A 17,748-nucleotide genomic window follows, 5' to 3' on the forward strand; every position below is an offset into this window, starting at 1 on the left:
CTTTTGACCCTAAGTAATATGTAATTCATTTGCATTTTTTCACAGACAGCGTCTCAATCTAGCTTATGGGGATAAAGAGTGAACCCAAAGTGTTTCCACATGGAAGGCTGCATTTTAAAAGGCTTGCGTGTAAAAGGCTTGAGTGTTAAAATAAAAAGAGAAAAACCCAAAATTGCACAAATTAACCAATAACTGTAACAAGCTGACATTTATACAGACAAAGTGAAACATGTCATCCGTTGGTACATGACCTATGGTTGTTCACCCCAAAACTAGAGTATGTCAACTGTTTTCTTACCTAGTAACTAAGTAACCTACTAACAAGAGTAATGGTGTAATGCCATGGAAATGCTGATTTGCAGCAGCTAATGTTCACATAGTAATGGCCCCACACTTTAAGCTCTAGATAGAACGTGGAACAAATATTAATAAATATTAAAAACAAGCCACTAGAAAACATATAGTGTAAGAAAATCGTGTTTTTTTTTGTGAATCCCTTAATACAGTATGTTGCAGGAGATTTGTGGCATATGTTGTACATGATTGCATCATGTGAGGACAACAAGACAAAAAATGACAAAACGTCCGTCCAAAATGTATTATTCATACTAAAGTATTGACTAATTTTATAATTAAATTATTGACTATTCTACACTTCTATTGATCTGTTTAGCAGTTTATGATAATATGTAACAGCAATGGTGGTTTTCACTGTCTGGCACTTAGTTAGGTGATCTAACCCCCCTGGTACCGTCGACCCGGAACAGTCATTTGCATCACTCTTGTGTTCAGCGTTGCCATGTCCGCTTATTATAAGCGACGTTGGGCTTGTTTTTCTGTAAAGTTGCTTGTAATTGCCTGATTTGTAGACCCAACCTTCTGAAAATATGTTGTGCCAGAGACCCCCAGAATAATCCCAAATGTCCCCAATATTTTTCTTTGAAAATAGCAGATCTAAAAAGCCAACAGAGATGGACCAAGACCACTCTAACCCGGCTTCTTTTGGGCTTGTCTTCATAGACCTGGTTCGGTTGCTTGTTTCTCTAGCAGAACTGGCAACACTGCTTGTGTTTCTCACGTCACGCTTGCACTGAATGCTGTGCGGTTTTGAGGTTTTTATGGACACTTGAAGCCAAGCGACGTACAGATGATAATGAGTGACATAGAGACGTTAAGGATGTTCGTCAATCAACGATTAACTGCGGCTGCTGAGGAAATATTAGCCGTATTTGGTAGAGCAATAGTTCAGTACCAGCAAGAGATCGACCTTCAGCGCAAACAGATGGGCATGCTGAATGTGAATCCTGACATGAGATGTCACTGTCAAGTACCAGGTTCGTAATCCTTCCTAAACCATACCATCTTACTTTCCATTCGGTGTACCAGCAATCCCACTGCTAACAGACAACAAAACAAAACGAAACAAAGAAAACGGACATCACTCCTAGTCCCAGCCCCATTAAGAATCTCTCAATCCGCTATACGGCTCCGAGATGAGGTCCTACGCCGAGGACTCCCAGAATTGGTTGAACGGCCGCAAAGGGTCCGCTGTTTACCCTTTTCGCCACATCGTATCCAAAAACTAATGGTAGATTCCAAAGCGTACAGATGTTTAAGATTTAGTCCGGCACAAAATCCGGTGCGAGTACTGCTCCCGGTTCGAATGGGAAACATTTTTTTCTGGGAGACCTCGGCGTAGGACCTCATCTTGGAGCTGTATAGCGGAGTGAGAGGTTCTTAATGGGGCTACATCATTCCCAGTCCCAGTCAATCATCTCATTACTCTATGGTATGCCCCCTGGGTGCTGCTGGTACAGAATATTTAGGCTCTAAGGGGCTCCTTTGGGAAATCATAGCTGGCTTTAATTTTAAACAAGCATCGCTGAACAGGCCTGCAGTGTCTACTGTGGTCTTTCTTTCTTTTTTGTTTGTTTGTTTTTCTGTTGTATTGTGTGCTGTGTTATTGTTGTTTACAGCGCTGTGTCCCCTTGTGGGACAATAATGTCAAAACAAGTCAGACCTGGATCATCACAATCACTATCACGATCAATATTTCTGATGTTTTCTGTCCCCCCTCATAGATTTCCTACATCTCCCTGTCTGTGAAGAGGAGCCCCCTCCTGAACAGCAGAACAGGAGCCCTTGTCTGAGCCTGGATGTGCCAGAGCCACCACAGATTAAACAGGAACAGCGGCTAGAGGAGACTCAAGTCTCAACGCTAACATTACTGCGAGTGAAAAGTGAAAATGACGAAGACACACTTCAATCATCACAGCTTCATCAAGGCCAATATTTGGAAAACAGAGAGGCAGAGCCTCTTGCCAGCACCTCGTCTGATCAGATAAAAAACGAAGCTGGTGTAGAGTTTTGCAGAGACTCAACTTTTCACTTGAATCCAGCTAGTGATTTGGTACAAACTAGTGAGACCCAGCTTCTCTCCTCAGTCTGTAGTGAAATCGAAGACAGTGATGGTGATTGTAGAATGACAAGGGAACCTCAGGCAAGTTTGTATAATAGCAAGACGTCCAATAGCTCTATAGAACTGTGCCAGGAATTGAAATCAACTGAGGTTTTATCCTCACCATGTTGCAAAGTTTGTAAACAATCATTTCCTAGTAAGCATTCTTTAATGATGCACGTTAAGGTCCATTCAAGTGATTGCGCTTTATGTGGAAAACATTTAGAGCCGACAGAAACCTTGGAATTACACCTTCAAGTTCACCGGACGTGTAAAGTTTGTGGTAAAACATTTCCACGAATTTGGGCTCTGGAAACGCATATGAGGTCCCATACTGGGGAGAGACCATTTATGTGTACAATTTGTGGCCAGTCTTTTGGTCAGAAAGGAACTTTAAAGATCCATATAAGAACTCATACAGGAGACAAACCATACAGCTGCTTTGTGTGTGGCAAGACCTTTTATCAAACAGGAGATCTAAATAGACACATGAGAACACATTCAGGTGAAAGGCCATACAGCTGCACAGTTTGTAGCAAAAGATTTGGTCAAAAGGAACATCTCAAGACACACATGATTAGTCATACAAGGGATAAACCGTTCAGTTGTTCAGTTTGTGACAAAAGCTTTGGGCTTAAAGAGAATCTCAAGGTGCACATGAGAACACACATGAAGGTGGTACCATACAGGTGTGCAGTTTGTGGTCAAAGCTTTCGTTGGCAGTTCAGTATGCAGAAACACATGAAAACTCATACTAATTATTCACTTGAAGTATCATCCTGAAGCAGAACAAACCATAAAGTTGCTCATATGAATAAAGTCACAAATACAGTATGTCTGGCACTAATCGATAAGCCTAAACAGAAATGAATCAGTAAAATGTACATGTACTGCAGTTCATTGTTTATTTTCATTGAGGGCACTATAGTTTTCATCCAATTATTAAGTGACCAGCACAAAACAGTATACATGCTATAGCTCAGTAGTTCTGAAAGTGGGGTCTGGGGACCCCCAGGGGTCCTTGAGGGGGTTCCAGGGGGTCCTCAGCTAAATGTAACATAAAAAACAGTTTAACCAGTTTAACCCTATATACATTGGCTATTTGAAAATGATGATCTACAAGTTCACAACGTGTCATGATGGACACATTTGTAGATGCTATTTTCAAAAAAATTAAAAAAAAAAAAAGTTTTTTAACAACTCAAATCTTGTATGGGGTCCCTAGCACAAAATGTTTTCAGATGGGGGTCTGGGGCCAAATACATATTAATTTGCACAACTGCTAGCCCATGTGAACGTTTTTTTTTGTTTTGTTATATTGCTTTGTAATAAAAATGTGTTGTTAAATGGAATTGTAAGTGATTTTTTTTGTTTAAATAAGAAATAGCTCTATTCTCATAGTAATCATTGCTATAGAGTGTTTGTTTAGTAACAGGGGTCTCTCTGTCAACCAACGGTGGCTTGAAAGGAAGTAAGAGGAGCTCTCACGATACATTAGTTAAGTTGCTCAGCTAATTAGCTTGACAATCTCAGACAGGTGGGTATAGCTTTGTAATAACATTACTTTTCATGCAAATTTCCAATTCTAATTCTAATAACCTACCCTGCTAAATCAGTCACCTTCTGAGTCACTCCTGAAAACCAATTTGAATAGATTATAAACTGAGTATTTGATCTACTCTTGCCTTGCAAAATACCATTATTGTTAGCTAATCTCTTTCAAATATCTCTCATTGTTTTATTACTTACTTTTATTTCTTCTGTAAAGCACTCTCTAAACCACTGTTTAAGGAAGGTGCTAGGGACATTTGTACACTCAGAGTTATGGGGTCCTTGAAACCAGTGGTGTAAAGTAACTAAGTACATGTACTCAAGTACTGTACTGTACTCAAGTACAAATTTAAGGATTTTTTACTTTACTGTAGTATTTTAAATTTGCAGTTCTTTTACTTCTACTACTCTACATCTCGGGGGCAAATATTGTACTTTTTACTCCACTACAATTATTTAAAAACGTTAGTGACTGTTGTGTACGGTAATTATATAGTTGAAGGATGAGTTCTGCTACGACGAGGTATACTGTAGGCTTTATTAACAGGAAGAAACTAGTTACTTAGATCTAGATCTTTATTATTACAAAACATGCCTTAACCAATTCATCCCTATATATACTTTGGCTATTTGAAAATAGCCAATCTACAAGCTCACAACACCATACGTCGCGATGCAACTGTTGTGAGCTTGTAGATCTGCTAAATTTTCAAAAGATTCTTATACATTTTGAACTTGTAAAATCGGACATTCTGCACAACGAGTACTTGTACTTTTGGTACTTTAAGTACATTTTGAATACCGGACTTTTACTTGTAACAGACTATTTCTACAATAGGGTATTGATACTTTCACTTAAGTAAAACATTTGAGTACTTGACTTCTTCCATCACTGCTTGAAACTAAAAAGTTTGAGAACCACTTTTAGTTGAATTCAGCATCTATAGGATAACAGTACCCAAGACCAACAGCAGGAGGCAGCACGATGCCAACAGTGGGCGTATAGTCTGCAGCGTTGCCATGTCCGCTTATTATAAGTGACTTTGGGGTTCTTTTTCTGTGAAGTTGCTTGTAATTATTGGTAGTTTGCAGGTTGCGGGTTTTTGGGCTTGTTGATACAAGCTCACGTGAGCTTGTAGTTTGGCTATTTTCAAATAGCCGATGTTTTAAAGGTCTCATGATGTAGCCTAGCCTAGTCGCTTCTTTGGGGCTTGTTTTCCTAGAAGTGGTTGCTTGTTTCTCTCGCAAATCTGGCAACACTGGCGTGCAGGCTGCCGGAAACTCTAAAGAGGAGAATACGACGAAGAAGAAAGAGGAGGAGGAAGATCCATCATTGGTGAGCTTGTGTGTAAATATGTAACTTATTATGTCTCATAATAAGTTATAAAGTCTTGGACAGTAACATATATGTTTTTGATACATTGGTAGAAATCTGCATTTCGTTCTGGTGAAAAACATTTCTGCTGTGTGGTTTTCCCCCCGACTGTTGTGTCTTGTTGAGATCAAACTAGCTAACAGTGTTGCCATATTTGGTGAGAGAAACAAGCAACCAGGTCTAGGAAAACAAGTCCAAAAGAAGTGAATTTAGGCCACATAAGCACTTTAAACCTATATGCAGCGGCTATTTGAAAATAGCCGATCTACAAGTTTGTAGATCTCCTATTTTCAAAAACTCTTGCAATGAAATGTGGAATATTTGGAATATTTTTTTGAAACATTCTAACAAATGCTCTGTGGCACAAAACATTTTCATGAAAATATTTGAGAACCACTGGTTTAAATATATATATATATTATATATATACACATATTTTTTTTGGAAGCAAGCCTAAATAAGCAAGTACAGTTTAGAAACAAGCCTAAAAAACCCGCAACCCGCTACCAATATTTAGAAGCAACTTAACAGAAAAAGAAGCCCAACGGCTTGTAATAAGCCGACATGGCAACATTAGATCAAACTAGCTAATGGTAGCTGGCTGGCTATGGGCTGCTCAGTCAGGTGTTGTGGTTGGTTAACGTTATAAGCCCGGTTAAAATACATAATAATTGATATTTTTCTGTCCAAAATTGGGACACCTAATTGAAAGTGGTTAGTGATCCTTCCAAATAAATTTATATTTATTTAAATCCAGGAGGATTTGTTGTTTGTATTGGTTTTTATTCCAGCTGGGCTGTCTGTAACCATTGGTAACCTCCAATGATAATGCCTCATTTCTATGCAGTGGTAGAGTTAGTAGAGTCGGTAAAACATAGCCCTAGAATTAGTGGCTGTAATGTCATGTGTTACTGCATGAAATGTATGTAATATCACAGCCATTCTAGGTAGGTAAAACATTAGGAAAGCATGAAATGACTGTGCCACTGTGACTTGTTTACAAGAGATGCAGTAATCATCAGACACCAAATGATTTCATCTACTCAGAGCTATGAGCTTGTAGATCTGCTATTTTTGTAAATGTAAATAATTAAAGTAGCTAATCTTCATAAAACATTTTTTAAAGTGATATACTGTAGTTATAGCAGTGACTGAGATGTAGTGGAGTAGAAAGTTCTGGAAATTGGAAATACTCTAGTATAGTAAAAATATGTAAAATCTTTACTTAGGTACAGTACTTGAGTAAATGTAATTAGTTACTTTACACCACTGTTCTATAAATGTAATTATTTAACCACCCACACACATTACCAGGTATTGTTTAACTTCAAATTATTCTACTTAAAATGGTTTATAATAATAATAATAATAATAAGTGTAATAATTATTATTATTATTATTATTGTTACAAATTGCATTGTTTGTTTTCTGAGACAAGACAACAGATTGAAAAACAATGCTGTATAACTGAATGCGTGTGAGCGCGCATGTGTGTCCGCAACTGGTTCCTGCCCACCTCAAGTCACCATTTGACCAATCTTGCCCGGACACCAAAATGAGTTTGACACCCCTGATCTACTGTATGTTGACATACTGTAAATCTCATGTCAATACATAGCAACCGCTGTTTATTCCAACATAAAGGATAAATTGCATTGTATGTGTGCATTCTGTTAAAGGAGTGGAGTATAAATTAGGTTTTACTCTTCAGCAGAGGGATTGTCATCATGGCTTTCCCGAGCGCCTTGACGGAGGAAGAGGAGTCCCTGCAGAAGAAATATGCTAAACTCAAAAAGAAGGTATCGTTGTGTCGCACTGCACACACTGACACTCTCACTCAAACGTGACAAATGTAAGTACATACCTTAGCATTCATTTGTGTGTTCTCCTTTGTTCAGAAAAAAGCCTTTATGGCTTTAAAGAAGCAGAGTTCAACCAACCAGACCAACCAGAGTGGCTTGAAACGAAGTAAGAGGAGCTCTCACAATACGTCAAGTGAATTGGTTAAGTTGCTCAGCAATTTAATAAAGTCACTTGTACTATAATCTTCTCCAGGAAATGTATAGTAGATTAATCATCATTATAATTCTTTCTGGTGGGAGGATGAGTCCCAGTTTTCAGTTTTCTCATGACTTGCAATTAGCATGTGTTAAATGTTAACGTTAATTAAATGTTCCTCCTTCGTAGCGTTGTCCGACCAGCCGGTGGTTGACACGGCAACAGCAACAGAGCAGGCAAAGATGCTCATCAAATCTGGGGCCATTAGTGCCATCAAGTCAGAGAACAAAAACTCTGGCTTTAAACGCTCCCGACAACTAGAGATCAAGCTGAAGGTGAGATTTTAACTGGATTTGTGATGGTGCATTGATTAATTGTAGTGCCGGGTTGGAGAGAACAAAGCAGAATAACTGAACATCCCATCATATTCATTATATTCCATTGTAGATTTCAGGAATCTATGTCTTGGTGGACTACCACAAATAATATGGATAGCAAATCTATAAATATTAATAATAGAAGTGAAGAACTTGTATTAACACTTGAAGAACACTTGTATTAAGAACTTGAACACTTATAACAACACACCCACAGAACACACTTAAAACATTTCTCAATTGTGTTATTTCTGTCCTAGCTATTTCATGTTTTTATTTTTTACTGATGGCTCTGCATTCCCCACAGGACCCAGAGAAAGGCCCAATTCCAGCTTTCCTACCATTCCAAAGGAGCATGTCTACAGATGAAGAACAAGCCGAGGTATGGCAGAAGAACAAATGTAATGCAGGCTGAATAACTGCAGATTATATTGTGACTGCATAAAACAAGAAATGGAATGCAGCTGATTCTGATTCTTCACATATTTTTTCACATTTCTAGGCTATCAAGAGAGCCCATAGAAAATCCCTGTATGAGAGGTAATGTGTCAAATCTTCAATATATAATTGAATGCCCTCATGCATGCTGTAGAAATGGTCAAAGCGCACTTATAATTTGCTTAAAGATTTATGTTGTCATCACTAGCCTGTGTATATATATATATATATAGTCATTGTATTTTGTCGAATGTCTTTTCAGTTGTAGTCATGATGGAACCAATAGGAGGGTGGGATTGTAGGAAGGGGTTGGGGGGTGGAGGGAGGGAGGTAGTGAAGGGATGGTAGCCCTGTGTACCAAAAAAAGGGAAATGAGTGACAGGACATGTAGGTAGGTGATAGTGGATGTATACTGTATGTGCACTGTATGTGCACAAAGAAGTGTTCTGCACACATGCAGGTAATATATTTATGCTAATTGCTGAGAAAAATGGGTTGCTCTTGTAAAATGTCAAATGAACAATACAAATTTGGTCACAAAAAAATATATATAATTGAGTGTTTCATACATCATCTGAATCAATGTATATGTAGGATTGCAGGTCTAATATCTCTCCCGTTGTGCTTCCTCAGCTTTGTTACCCCAGGTGAACGGGGTGAACGTGGTGAACGGCCTCGGGAAGAGGAGGAAGGAGGGGCAATGCCGCCCAGCCGTGAGCCGGACAGAGACCGTGATAGGGACCGTGACCGAGAGATGGACAAAGACAGAGACCGGGATAGGGAGAGAGAGAGAGACCGTGACAGAGGAAGGGACAGGGACAGAGAGCGCGATCGGGACCGAGAGAGGGACCGCAGCCGAGACAGGGAACGCGAGCGGGACCGAGAAAGAGACAGAGATGGACCATTCAGACGTGAGTAGATATACACTGTGGGCCGCTCTGTCTACCAAAAGCCTCTGTTTCTACACTGCAAAAAGACTCGGTGTTAGTTTAACTCCAACTTCGGATCCCAGGCTTGCTTTTCCAGAAAGAAAGCCAGGGGCATGTTGAAGCGAAAAGTGAATAGAAAGAGTCTGGGCCACTGACTGAATGGGGCAGGCAGGAGCTGAGGGGGGAAATGTTTTAGTTACATCTACACAGGTTTTGACCATGGGTTTCACTGCTAATGATCACAGAATGTCAGATTTTCTGACATTCTCCCTTCTGTGTCTCTCCATCTTTAATGCTCTCCAACCATCACCTAAGAAGCTTTTGCCTTTGAGGCAAAGGTCCAGTATCGTGCAATTGTGTGAATCGGGCTTTAAAAAACAAAGAGGATTAATATCCAGCAAGACTTTTGTGACTAAACAAAGGTTTTAAAACCCCTTCTCTTTTTTTTTTTTAGGGTCAGACTCGTTCCCGGAGCGGAGAGGGGCACGTAAGGGAAATACAGTGTATGTGTATGGCTCTGGGCTTGTGGAGGACAGCCTGCGATCTGCCTTCTCTCAACATGGCAACATCATTGACTTGAGAGTGGACAACCCACGCAAGTACATATCCATCAAAACTGAAAGCGCTGTTGTACATCTGTGATTGCAAATGCATTAATCATATTCACAACAGAATAATATTGCACAATAGAATAAGATTTCAGACTGCAAAGAGTCATTTATACTTAGTTGTGCACCAGTGTTGCGCATTGTAAGTAGCCGATCTACATCCTCACAACAAGTATAGATCTACATTTCTTGTATTTTACTTCATGACATTTCTGATTCTGTCTCCTAGCTGTGCATTCATCACCTTTGAGAAGATGGAGTCTGCTGACACAGCTGTAGCTGAGGTTGGTACAGTGGAAGCCCAGTTCAGCTCAAAAATTCATGCAGAGACAAAACCGTTGTAGAACATCATAGAGAATAAGTGAACCGTCTCAGAACATCTCATGTCGGGTGATGGCATCTCAAGAGAAATGCGCAGCCCATATTAAAAATCAGAATTTTATAAATGAGATGTTATGGAAGCAGTTTACTGCATTTGTGTAACACCTTTTCTGTTTTCTACACCAATCTTAAATTTGAACAAGACAGTTTCAGAATGTTTACAATCACACGTCTTTAAAAAAAGATTGCAAGAACTTGCCAGTTTCATTCCATGTTGTGTTTCTTTGATATGGAATGGCTGTTACAGTGTAAACCAAGTGTTGCACAAAAACATATCACGTGATTATCACGAGTTTTTAGATAAATAAATTAGATGGAAATCACATCTCAATCTCTTCCTCCTACTTTCTTTGTTTTTCTTACAGTTGAATGGAACCACTGTTGGAGACATTCACATCAAAGTTAGCATCGCCAGGAAACAGCCCATGCTGGATGCAGCTACTGGAAAATCAGTTTGGGCTTCCTTAGGTAAAAAATAGCATTCTTAAGGCTTAAGTTAAGTTCCATCAAATGATCATGTCATACGACCAAACAACATAAGCTCAAGTGTGTCGCTTCGAATAGCATCAACTTGTTTTTCAAGTTGAATATACGTTGATTTTGTCATACAACACGGTCGTTAGACAAAGTGTAAGTGTACTCGCTGGTTTAACTTCTTTGCCTTCACCACTGTGTCCTTCTTTTACAGCTGTGCAGAACAGTGCCAAAGGCTCATATCGGGACAAGAGGAACCAAGTTGTATATAGTGAAGATTTTCTATGAGAACGTAATGGTCAACTCACTCGCCTGTGTGGAATACAGGACATGGTTAACCCCCCCCCCCCCCCCCCCCCCATTTAAGTTCGTATACTATTTTGCTAGCTTTTTGTGACATTGTTTCAGGAGAAATGCTAAATATCTCTGAGGTCCTTTTGGCTACTTTAATTGACATGGTCAAATAACTGTATGTAATGCTTTGTATCATCGCTTTGTACTTGAAGCCAGATATTTTGGTTTGTGAGTCCACTAAAATACATCATGTTTTTACACACTCGTTTTTTTTGTGAGCCTTGACAAAAAAATGCATAAATTGAAACTAACGTCTTACAAATGTAATGTCTCATTGCTTTAACATGTACAGCAATGGCAACCATTTGTTTTCATGGGATACAGCATTCAATGATCTCAACTATAACATTGTGTCGAGTTCTATGCAACAACAGCATGTCTGGGAAGAACAAGTGTTTTTCATGAATCATGTAGGTACTAGATAGTCACTTATGCCATCAGTCCAGGAGTATTCTCATAGAGCTGTAGACTCTCGAGCCAGACTGTTGACTCTGGTGCAATTTTCAAATGCTTCCATTATGCAGTCTGTGCAACGAAAGCGCCGAAAATTATTCGGGGGTAAAGCGGATGCACCCCCACTTCCGTTTCGTCTTTGCAGACGAGTAATTTTGTCCTACTGAAAATCAATTTTGTCGAAGCATACATAGCTTGCTGCTTAGCAGAAATGGAAATAAAATGTTATTTTCGTGGACGGAAATGACAGAGGACGGCTTCCTTTCTCGGCCTTCAGGAGGTGTAGTTCCAGACAAGCATTCAGAGATTGTGTAGGCGACGTCTGGACAGCTTCTGACATCCACAGTACGATAAGCTGTCTTAAGATGAGTTGCCACCTTCAACATTTAGGTTAATTTCAACAGGGATGGAAGAATACAACTGATGGAGGACAAACCTCTCCTGACACGACAGGTTCCAGGTGCTGTGGTCTGTATACGGTCTGCACAGTATTAAGATTAAATAAACACCCCTCACATGTGTCAAAATGGTCATATGGCAAATGTTAGATTAATTTGAATGAAGAGTATCCTGGTCCTATGGCTAGTTGCTGTGTAGGCAGACTACCCTCATGAGGCTACCATGTAAAATATGGACACAGTATCATGGTTTATTTAGACAAGCAGTTCCAAAAGATTACTTAAGTTATTGTATTTACACATTTGCCTGAGGCACTTTTTTTTTCTCTTTCTGCTCCTTTTCATATTCTATCTGGTAGACACACTTTTTTTTACCAAAACTATGTAGTCCATATTTTAACAGTCAAGCTGACATTCAGTAATTGAGTTTGATATAAATGATCTTGTATTATATGACAGTTGTGACTTTTCAGAGCTGCCCTTCGATATTTCCAATATAGGACACTGGATCGATATCTGGACGGACTATTTCACTGGCAAAGAAACATGGGATTACTAACAAACTACTTGTTAAATGCCAGCCTTATGTACTGAAGTCTGTAACCCTAAGGCTACATGTGCATCAACATATCAAAACATCTACTTTAGATTGTGTGTGGATGTCATAGACACATTCTAATTGGTCTCTGTTTAGATTTGAATTCCATGATCCAAATGTATAGTACCTTATTACCTCCCCCAAGAAGCTTATGTAATGACACTTCTTGATCGGCGTGTCAAATCTGCTGTGCATACTCATCATGCTCCAAAGAGGACACCCTATAGGTTTTGGTGACACCATTTCCTCTAGTGTCACCATCAGGCCAAACTTACCAATGAGCAAAGTGGGAGATTTTTAGGCCTTGGTGGAAGCCTGAATTCTATTGGGTGCATTTTTGTTATTAATTTAGACCGTCATTGCTTATGCAACGTCATGTTTGTTTTCCTGTAACATGTTTCAAGGCTGTGTAAATTTGCTGCAGACTGTTGTCTAGCATTTTGTTTAGACTGAGCCCCATGCCTGCCTGTGTCATCGTCACCAAATATATTATGTACACTTTTCAAATTGAATGAACACTGACTTCAGTACTATAAAGTTTATCAATGACGTGGCTGATTAGACGTTGCTTTAGGCAGGTAAAAAGTACATAGTTTTACAAGATATATCCCACTCCTTGGGCTGAAAATATGATCTCTCCTTCACTGCTAATTCATCCCGATTAATGGCAAAAGATTTCAAGGTCATATAACCTGAGTAGACAGAAATATTTGACTGGAGGTAGGCAGGTACACTGTCACTGAACTTGGTGTTTAGTGCTGCTCAGTCCTCAAAGTAGCATTTTTCTAATGTATCGACTGGGTGGAGCCAGAGACAGGCTGCAAACACCCTTTCATGATGTGAATAGCCTTATTTCTATTTTAACATGTTAGAAGCCTTTTCAAAAGCTGTTCCCAGCACAGCTGTGGTTGATGTCATTTATTAAAGGTGAAATGTCCACAGAAACCCCCCCCCCCCTCCTCCCTCCCCTTATAGACAATAGACCACAGGTCAGCTGTGGCTGCTTTCTGGTCTAGTCTGGAGTGTTCACACATTTGGGCATTCTATTGTATTATTGTATTCTCATTGACTTGCCAGTTCTCCAATGGACTATGATGTTTGCACAGTGACCAGGCATTCTTGCTCTTCCTCTCTCACTCCTCTTCCTGCGGCTCCTGCAACCTGTTCTCTCTCCCTCTCCTCCTGCTCATGTAGGGAGTTCTGACCTGTGGTTTTCCCATGCTGCTCCTTGAGGTGGCGCCTCAAGGCTGGCTTGTGGGCGAAGCGCGCATGGCAGTAGGCGCAGTGGTGTGGGCGCTCGCCACTGTGCAGGTTCATGTGGTCGATCAGCGTGGACTTCTGGGTGAAGGTCTTGTAGCAGAGGGGGCACTGGTGGGACTTCCCGGCTCCACGGTGGACAGCCATGTGCCGGGTGAGGTTGGCGGAGTGGTGGAAGTGTTTGCCACAGCAGGGGCAAGAGTACAGCATGTGGGTGGAGCGGGAGTGTATGGCGAGGGAGCTCACAGAAGGGAATGTCATCCCACAGTGCTCGCAGATAACAGGCCCTGAAACGCTGGAGGTGGACCCCACCACCGGCACAGACTCATCCCCTCCCTCGTCTGTGGGAACCCCACCCAGTCCAGAACTCCCCTCTCCAGCGTTACTGGACTCATCCAAGGGGTACTGTCCCATACCGTTTGTAGCTATGGGGGTGTCTTCCTCTCCCTGAGCCTCCCCCATACTGAAGTCCATCTGTGGGAGGTCGACCGACAGGTAATTACCTGTCTTTAGCCCCTCTTGGCTGTAGTCCAACCCGAAGCCACCTCCAATCCCGGAGGTGGCTAGGTACCACAGATCCTGGTGAGCAACGCCTTGAGGCCTCCTCTCCTGGGACGCGACCCACTTCCTCCTCTTGAATCCCCTCCCCCTGCCTCTCCCTCGGCCAACTTTAGGCTCAGACAGTCTACGCCTGAAGGCACGAAGCCCTTCCATTGCGAATCCCCCCCTTGACAGACCCCCATTAATATCATGTTCTGAGGGATTCAAGCCACATTCACCCCCTCCAACTAAGACACCATCTGTATCTGAGTAACAAGCACCCTGAGGCCCGTCCGAGGGACCTCCTCTGTCCTCTCCTGGGTCTCTCCTGTTATCTGCTCTCTGCTCCTCCTCAGGGAGGTACACGGTGTACACGTCATAGTCCTCCTGTCTGGACTGCTCCTCCTCATCTGATCCATTCACCTGGAACAGCATTTGTCATGAAGATGAGTGTGGGGGCTGAATATCCTCCTGATTCATGCCTTTGTTATAATAGTACAAGTCACTCAAAATAAGCATATATAAAGTGTGTGATTTGAGAGCTATATAGGTTCCTGTTGCGTTCTAAAATAAATCCTGTTAATGACTACATTTTAGAATTTACCAGCTTCCTGCCACAGTTCCCAACCTTGCTGTCACACACCTACCTTAATCGTTGTGTCATCCAGCAAGGGACTAGTACACTTGTCAGCGTTATCCTCTGCATCCTGGGAACATACTACAGGGCTGTGCGGCTGCACAGAGTGTGGATGGCCAACAGGGGGTGCAGGTGCACTGCCACTAACGATTGCTGGGCGGGACTGGCTCTCTTCTGGCTTCACCTGGAAGGTGAAATGTAAAATAACAGACACTTGTCAGAACATTTGTCGAGTGAATTGCGGTGACAAGCTTGTTTCCGGACTGGAACCAAAACAAGGATTAGACAGAGTTATGCCTTGTGTGAAATTAGGGCATTTTTACATTATCATAGTAACAATCACACTGAAGAAAAGGCAAACCTCACAATTTGTACAAAAACAGAATACAATACATATCAATACACACTTTTCCACTTCCATCATTCACTCTATGCATCTGTAGCAAACCTTTACCATTTAGTCAGATAGTGTTAAGTGACTGACCCGTGGTGGATTGGATGTCCTTGGTTGCATATACTTTTTCAGGGCTCCTCTGCACCGCTCAACAATATGTTCCATCTGCAGGTAGCTGGCCGCTGTCAGGTAGTTGACTATCTCCTCAGGGTTGAACTGCAGCACACCAGTGTAGCAGGACTGGAGCAAGTCACAAACCACTGTGGAGCTATGCAACATTGACACCTGTATATGTGTACATGTGAGGAAAAACATTAATTTTAAGAGGTAGAGGTATAAGACAAAATGTCCATGGTCTGGCTACATTATCTTAAGTAGTCTACAACTCTACATCAAAGCTTGACCTCATATAAACCTACAAATGTCACTGGGTGTGGGTGTGTCCTGTCTGTCTGTCTGGCTGACAGACAGGTATGCTTGGGATTCCTCATGGAAAGACAGTTTATTTCTCAGAGGCTGGTATGTGTTAAAATGATAAAATACTCTTTTCAGATTTTGTTCAACAAATATTTGTTGTTAACATGTGACTGATGAGCCCTGGTACATCGCTGAGTAGAATATAAAGTACATAATAGTTGCATTCAACCTAAAGCCTGAGTTATACGCGCAACGACACTGGCACTCAACCATAAATCATGCTTAACGTGAAGCAGTTCCTCAACGTGTATGAGGGAGATGGTGACTGAGAGGGCGCCATTCTGAGTGAGAGAGGGGAGAGTTGTATGAGATAGTTTGATTGTGCAAGGATAAGCAGCAAATAATGTATGCATATATTATGCATATGTAGTGATTCCCACCGAGCTGGGATCGAACCCCACTCACCCACCGTGCCAATAGAGCTAAGATCGATTGGCACTGCAGAGCAGAGCTGTTGCGGCCGGGTCTTGTCTGGGGCGCCACACATATAATAACATATTATATCATGCCCACCTGTAGCTTGGAAGAAGGGTTTAGGAGGAACTGGTCCCTTAGGAAGGGTGAGCAGGCAGCCAGCACCACCTTATGACCTCTGAACGTCTGATTGTCACTGGCGACAATGGTGACATCACAGAAATGCTGATGGGACCTCAGTGAATTCATGTGATTCAGGGTCGTGTCCCCATGGCCAGGCAAGCGGAAGCACAGCATCTCCATCTTGTGTCTTTGTGACTACAGGGACAAGAAACAGGTGTAGCAAGTTGGCCGCAGTACAGAAAAAACACATAATATAGCCTAATGTCCTAATTAACATATCTATCTTTTTTTAATATAAATTCTATACATTTTATTCATAAATAGTATAAGAACTAAGAAAGATCCGTAAACGATCATGGTGGTAGTGAGTAGTGAATACATTAGTAATAACATCAGCAAGCAAGCTATAGCTAACTAACACACATGAACATTATAACCTGATCTGGCGTGTGGGTTTGAGGGCTAGTTATCGAGGAGTAACCTAGCAATAAGGATGTTAAATAATATCTCCAAAGTTAAGTGATTCATTACAACTGAATAAAAATAGATCTCAAACACGCGGCTGACAGACTGCTGGACTGGGTCTTTCCATCCATGCTGATGAGACTAGCCCTAACAACACAGTCATATAATATTCCTTCTGTGCTGCTGCTGCTGCTATGGCCCCAAGCGATCTACAAGTACAAGCTCCACGGTGAGCTTGTAGATCGGCTATTTTCGGCGCGCAGCCCAGCACTACGTTACTTGGCCCAACGCTAGCAAGGCAAGCTAGCTGTTTTTCCTTGCTAATATGAGACAAGAACCATCACATGTTGGTTATAGTCACTCACTCACCAGGGCGGTGAACACTCCCTTTTTGATGTTGTCTTTTAAAATGTCTCGTTCAGCCTTCAACCTTTAAAAACACCGCAACGTTGCGTGGCTGTTAAGAGCGGAACATCCTATAATACATTATACACACACACCTATGTATCTGTTTACTTCTGGCCCTACTGGTTTGGTTTGCCTTCCGTCATAATAACACACACGACCAAACCATTCCGTCGCCGTCAAACTGACTCGGAATCGGTTTTTGTGAGCAGAGTCCTGCCACGGTCCAACGGTCCGCTGAAAAAAAACACATCAGCAGAACTGACTTCTGATCTGTGGTGACCACTGACCAGTGTTGCCAGATTGTGTGAGAGAAATAAGCAACCAACCAGGTCTATGAAAACAAGCCCAAAAGAAGCGACTGTCGGCCACATGAGCCCTTTAAACATTGGCGATCTGAAAATAGCCTCACAACGCGTCGCATCGCTTGTAGATCGGCTATTTAAAAAAGTAAAAACAACTTGAAAAAAAACATTTTAACAACACAAATCTGGTACGGGGGTTCGCAGAACAAATACATATTAATTATGGGGGGGGGGTCTTTGACATGAAAATATTTGAGAACCACTGGTTTAAACAACATTAGGAAACAAGCCTAAATAAGCAACTACACTTAGAAACAAGCCCAAAAAAAACGCAACCCG

The 17,748-nt window shown here is 41.4% G+C and overlaps 2 protein-coding genes across 7 annotated transcripts; one reads left to right on the top strand and one right to left on the bottom strand.

Annotated features, from left to right (window-relative positions):
• The first annotated feature begins 5,307 nt into the window (after positions 1-5,307).
• nelfe (negative elongation factor complex member E) lies at positions 5,308-11,148 on the top strand. 5 transcript variants are annotated; one of them, XM_080442989.1, is made up of 11 exons: positions 5,308-5,345; positions 7,096-7,191; positions 7,290-7,352; positions 7,572-7,717; positions 8,067-8,141; positions 8,262-8,299; positions 8,831-9,108; positions 9,581-9,725; positions 9,964-10,018; positions 10,481-10,583; positions 10,804-11,148. In XM_080442989.1, exons 2-11 carry the CDS (start codon positions 7,164-7,166, stop codon positions 10,875-10,877), a joined length of 1,005 nt encoding a protein of 334 aa, XP_080299115.1. In that variant the 5' UTR covers positions 5,308-5,345; positions 7,096-7,163; the 3' UTR covers positions 10,878-11,148. The 5 variants fall into 5 exon arrangements, with proteins under 5 accessions (XP_080299115.1, XP_080299111.1, XP_080299112.1 ...); XM_080442985.1 differs by having other exon boundaries at positions 5,312-5,345; positions 7,096-7,183; positions 7,283-7,352; XM_080442986.1 differs by having other exon boundaries at positions 5,318-5,353; positions 7,096-7,183; positions 7,283-7,352.
• Positions 11,149-12,915: 1,767 nt separating this feature from the next.
• LOC308095862 (uncharacterized protein) lies at positions 12,916-17,335 on the bottom strand. Of its 2 annotated transcripts, none has more exons than XM_080442983.1 (5): positions 17,069-17,335; positions 16,211-16,429; positions 15,311-15,505; positions 14,837-15,010; positions 12,916-14,612 (listed from the first exon to the last, which is right to left on the bottom strand). In XM_080442983.1, exons 2-5 carry the CDS (start codon positions 16,412-16,414, stop codon positions 13,482-13,484), a joined length of 1,704 nt encoding a protein of 567 aa, XP_080299109.1. In that variant the 5' UTR covers positions 16,415-16,429; positions 17,069-17,335; the 3' UTR covers positions 12,916-13,481. The 2 variants fall into 2 exon arrangements, with proteins under 2 accessions (XP_080299109.1, XP_080299110.1); XM_080442984.1 differs by having other exon boundaries at positions 17,200-17,325.
• Positions 17,336-17,748: the final 413 nt, after the last annotated feature.

This window comes from Gymnoscopelus braueri, assembly GCF_963280865.1.
Source record: "Gymnoscopelus braueri genome assembly, chromosome: 11".
Classification (NCBI taxonomy): Eukaryota; Metazoa; Chordata; class Actinopteri; order Myctophiformes; family Myctophidae; genus Gymnoscopelus; species Gymnoscopelus braueri.